We start from the raw sequence: 5,863 nt of genomic DNA, 5'->3' as shown, positions 1-5,863 counted from the left end.
TATAACGAAATAACTTTATTCAATATATTGTCCATTATTATCAATGATCTTTTGCCATTTTTCTGGCAGCTTTATAATCCCTTGTTCATAAAATTTCTGATCCTTATCGACAAAAAAACTTAACTAAGTGCGATTTGACATCATCGTCATTGGTGAAAGTTATTCCATTCAAAGAGTTTTGCAATGATCGAAATAAATGATAGTACGAGGGTGCAAGATCAGGTGAGTATGGTGGACACATGTGGCAAAACATCCCAACCACGCTCCAATAATTTTTGCCGCGTGGCCGAAGATGTGTATGATCTTGCATTGTCATAATGAAAGACGATTCCTTTGCGATTCGCTAATTCTGGCCATTTTTCTTTGATTGCTTCCTCCAGTTTCATTAGTTGTTGGCAGTAAACATCTGAATTAAGCGTTTGATTCCTTGGAAACAACTCAAAATACTTTCGAAATCCCAAATTGACAGCATTATCTTTTTCTAATCAGTTTGGCTTTCGATGAAGTTTGTGCTGGTTCATTAGGTTTGGACCATGATCGTTTTCGATTGATGTTATTATAGACGATCCATTTTTTATCACCCATAATAATTCGTTTCAAGAAAGGATCGATTTTATTGCGATTTGAGATACAACAATGTTGATTCATTGTACTAAATGAATTTTTTTCAATTCATGAGAACCCCCCCCCCCCAAATATCGAGTTTTTTCGAGCTATTGAATGACTCCAAAACATTTCAAGTGATTTTCAATTATTGTGTGTGATACATTTAATCTCTGCTATTTCCCGCACACTTATACGATTCGATTTAATTGTGGCTTTGATTCAGTCATCAACATCAGTAGGTCGACCAGAACGTTGATTATCTTTGAGTGAAAAATCTCTAGAACGGAATTTGGCAAGTCAATTTTGACATTATCATTCTTTTAAGGCTTCATTACCATACATAACACGTAACTCCTTATGAGCTTCAGATGCTTTCATTTCTTTTCAGAAACAAAAAAGCAAAACATGACGAAAATGCTCATTTTTACACTCCATACTTAAACAATTACTGAACAAAAACTAAAAACTTCGATGTAATTTTTTTATTGAATGAAGACTAAAGTATCAGCTGTCAAACAAACATGTAACTTTGACACTTCGAAACGTCAAAGTACCAAAAACTTCAATCAACACATCTACCAGTAAAAACCGCAATTACTTTCTTGCTAATTCAATATCAATATATATCAATATACAATATACCAATATGTACCAAAAAGATGTGTATTAATTATAGAAAATATATTATCTAAAAAATAAGCGAAAATTAAAAATTGTATTGTTTGGATGATCAAAAAATATTTATACAATCGAGAAATTTAGCTTCTAAAATTTCAGAAATACGAAGCTCGTTTATTTATGTTAGAACAGAATATAAAATTCATTCAGTTCATTGTATAAAATTGCTAATTAATGTTTATTTTGTACAAATAAGATTTTTTTAATAAAATATGTTCTTGTACGAATATTTTTTCCTCTCACTGTATAAATAAACTTAATAAACTTCTGTCCTGCCACCGAATCCTGGCAGCTAGTTTCTTTGTGACGTGGAGAATGTCGAGTCGCCCAAAGGACAAATTCATTATTCTTAGCAAATATTAAGTAACCAATCAAAAATCATTACTCGCCTCAGTAGTATAATTCTTATCTTCCCTGTGCTTCAATACAAATATTTAGAAAATGTTTTAGGGTGCTATCCCATGAGAGTCGATAAGTAACGACCAATCATATTATGCGTTACATGAACGCGCTAAACATAATTATGCTGATTGATCGTGTTACTTTTTCGAGTTTCCATCTTTCGAAATTTCAATTATCTTAAGGAAGCATTCTTAGACTGGAATCAGATATGTATTGAAAATTAAGATTAAAAATTAAAATTTTATCAATGAGAACAAAGAAATTTTGGCTCCTTTTCTGATTGATCAAACTTCAATTTTTCAATCTCATTCTTCAATGTGTAGTCTGATTCCGGCCTTATGACCAATTTATTCATTTCTAGATAATTTTATCTATCGGCTATCTCCCAAATATTTCATGGGTAAATGAGATATCTGGGAGGTATCTCATGGATAAAGTTATCAGTAACTTATCTAGAAATGAAGAAATTAGTCATTGTTCTACCATTTGAATCTCCGGATACTAGTAAGTAGTTCGGAGTAGTTCGGACTGTTTGAAGCCAATCCCTTTTCCACTGAGGAAGAAATAGAAAAAAACAAAGGTCAGTATTAGAGTTTACAATCTTTTATCAATAGTACATTTTTCATCGAATATTTGTATAAATATAAAAATAAAAAAGAAAGTAATAAAATACAAAATAGAGAAAGCAGTGTCCGATTTCGTTCGAATAAACATGAAACATAGTAACGTGGAATAATCGAGATTGCGTCAAACAATCTTGTCCTACATTGTACCGTCAACGGTAAGAGAACATTCTGGAAAGGAAATACTCATCGAGTATATAAAAGAAAACAAAATTTATATGTTAAAAATAAAACAGTATTATATCGTGTTGCAGATAAAATTTTATTAAGATTTTGATAGTTCAGTTGTTGAAATTTGACAGTTATTTTTTCTATAAATTATATTAAATTTTATATTTTTTATTAAATAGATGTATTTTAGATTTAATATTTACTTAATCATATTAAAAATATATATATTAGGTGTACAATTTTGCTTCCGCCATTTTTTTTCCGAAATTCGAGGCTTTATTGTAAAAAACTGGTATACATTTATGATTCAAAGTATTGTCCATCGCTGGCCACTACTTTCTCTCATCTTTAGCATACGAATCCTGCGTCGAAAAAACTGGTCATCTTTTGAGGCTATCCACGAATCGATTCAATTTTTTACTTCTTCATAAGACCGGAAATGCTGGTCAGCCAGACCGTGCCATTGATCGAAACAAGTGATAGTCAGAGGGAGCAATGTCTGGAGAATACGGCGGGTGGGGTAGGACTTCTCATTTCAACGTTTTCAAATATATCTTGACCACTTTCGCAACATGAGGTCAAGCATTGTCATGCTGCAAAATCACTTTATCGTGTCTCTCGTTGTATTGCGGCCGTTTGTCTTTCAATGCTCGGCTCAAACGCATCAATTGCGTTCGATACCGATCGCCTGTGATTGTTTCAGTCGGTTTTAACAGTTCATAATACACTACGCCGAGCTGGTCCCACCAAATACAGAGCATGACCTTGGAACCGTGAATATTCGGTTTGGCCGTCGACGTGGAAGCATGGCCGGGAACTCCCCATGATTTTCTGCGCTTGGGATTATCGTAATGAACCCATTTTTCGTCCCCAGTCACAATGCGATGCAGAAATCCCTTCTGTCTTTGCCTTTCAAGCAGCTGTTCACAAGCAAACAAACGCCGTTCAACATCTCTCGGCTTCAATTCGTACGGCACCCAATTTCCTTGCTTCTGAATCATTCCCATGGCTTTGAGGCGTTTTGAAATGGCTTGTTGAGTCACTCCCAATGATCGTGCCAATTCTTCTTGATTTTGACACGAGTCTTGCTCAAGTAATGCCTCCAATTCTGCATCTTCGAAAACCTTCTCTCTTCCACCGCTACGCCGGTCTTCGACGTCAAAATCACCGTTCTTGAAGCGTTGAAACCACTCACGATACGTTCTTTCACTAATAGCGGCCTCACCATAAATATTTGAGAGCATTCGATGAGCCTCAGCCGCAGATTTCTTCATATTGAAGCAAAAAATTAAAATCTCCCGCAAATGACGAGAATTTGGCTCATAAACTGACATTTTCAATCGAGAATAACTTTATGATGCAGACACAAATCGACTAATGTTTCTATGGGGTTATGTTGACAGATACCCAAGTTTATTGTATGACGTCTATGATCTATTTATTTCGACCATCACTTACCGCTAAAGCCATCTATAGGAAAACGGCGGAAGCAAGTTGTACACCTAATATAATTGCAAACTTTTCTATGTGATGTAATGTGCTACTATCTTATATTTCTTAAACAAAATATTTTGTGTATTTTTCAGTTATAAAATGGCTAAATCAGAAATTAATTTGTTACAAGAGCTGTCGATTAAACGAGGATTTATGCCTATTTATAATTTTTCTGAAAAAAATATTAATTACAAGAAGCAATTTATATGTAATGTGGCTTGTGCGGAATTGACAACACATGGTACAGGGAGTACAAAAAAAGAAGCCAAGCATAATGCTGCAAGAAACATGCTGTCACTGTTGACAAATCATAAAATTTCGTTATCAGTAGTTACTCCACAAATAGTTACTTCACCAATAGTTACAAACATACTACAAAACCCTGAACAAATTTGCAACACATCTTCAAGTGTTCCATTTTCAAAAGACAACTCAAATAAACAGTTCACTGTTGAACATAATTACATTGGAATGTTGCAAGTAAGTTTCATAAGTTACCTGTCAAATATTATAATTCAAAGATTATCATCAGAATAATATAATTTTTATTCTATGTACAGGAGTTCTGCCAACAACGAAAAATACTAACGAAAGACATTCAGTATGATCTTATCTATGACGAAGGATTACCTCACATGAAAACATTTACTGTAAGAGTCAGCTTGGGATCACTATGTGAAAGAGGTACGGGACAGTGTAAGAAGTCTGCTAAACAAGAAGCTGCAAAAAAAATGCTACTACATCTGAATCCAAACATAATAGCTAATAAAAATGCAGACACACACATTAATGTATATGATAGGGAGACACTTGAGAATAATATACGAGAATTAGGTACAAAAATATCAGAATGCGTTAACATTAACAAAAATACTTTATCAGTGGAAAAGTTATCGGAAAATGCAAAGTCGATCTATCTGAAATGTACTAAAAGAACTAATGTAATCGGTCAAGAAATCAATCCCTTAACACTCAAGGACTTCCATATGTTATTTGAGAAGAATTACTCCAATAAAATTACGTACTGTATGAAACAAAAAATGCAGATTGTATTGGATAAATATCCCAGAGAAGATCCACATCTGATGCACGAGATTAGACAAGATATAAAACAAGTATTAAAAGTTAAGATACAACAAGTCACTGCATATAACAAATCACAGAATTATTTGATATGTTTGCGCTTGTTGTCCAATCCTTGTATTACACAATTCGGTATAGATGAGAATAGAATGGTAGCAGAGTATCGTGCCATGTGTAATCTCATGAGAGCTATTTTAATTTTTATTAATTAAATTTGAACGTTTGAATTTTCTAATTTTATATATATATATATTAATAAATTCATGAATTATCAAGATTATATAAACATATATAGAATGACAATTTGTTCATGATTGCAAATATTTTACAATTAAGGCTATATACATTTGGCAACACATGCATTTATATGATTTTGTTTACATCGAGCACTTAATACGCGTACTAACCAGTAATTTTCTATTAAATTATTTTAATTTCGGCGATGCGTGTAAATATATACACAATATTATTTAATTAATCATCTAGATACATATATCAGTTTAGTACACCATTCTTTAAATATATTACCGAAATTAAGATAATTTAATAGAAAGTTCTCAAACAAAACAAATCAGAAAAAAATATGAAAATAACATTAAAATGAATCACAAATGATTGAAAAATGACTTTTAATGATCATTTTAGTCATTTTGATATTATGACTTATTGCACTTTCGTGCAACTTGTTAATGTCGATATCAATATTCATTTCTGCAATATTATAACTTGTTGTTTTGCTTGGGTTATTAATTACTATGTGCATCAAGTGCTCGAAGTAAACTAGAACTCGGTGTAAACTATATATA

The 5,863-nt window shown here is 32.6% G+C and overlaps 1 protein-coding gene across 1 annotated transcript; it reads left to right on the top strand.

Annotated features, from left to right (window-relative positions):
- The first annotated feature begins 4,073 nt into the window (after positions 1 to 4,073).
- On the top strand, positions 4,074 to 5,269 carry LOC108694931 (interferon-inducible double-stranded RNA-dependent protein kinase activator A-like). Its single transcript, XM_018204625.1, has 2 exons — positions 4,074 to 4,454; positions 4,535 to 5,269. The coding sequence occupies exons 1-2, from the start codon at positions 4,074 to 4,076 to the stop codon at positions 5,267 to 5,269; spliced, it is 1,116 nt and encodes a 371-aa protein (XP_018060114.1).
- Positions 5,270 to 5,863: the final 594 nt, after the last annotated feature.

This window comes from Atta colombica, unplaced genomic scaffold (assembly GCF_001594045.1).
Source record: "Atta colombica isolate Treedump-2 unplaced genomic scaffold, Acol1.0 scaffold126, whole genome shotgun sequence".
Classification (NCBI taxonomy): Eukaryota; Metazoa; Arthropoda; class Insecta; order Hymenoptera; family Formicidae; genus Atta; species Atta colombica.
The sequence above is the reverse complement of the archived record's forward strand: the minus strand, read 5'-3'. Positions and strand labels throughout refer to the sequence as shown.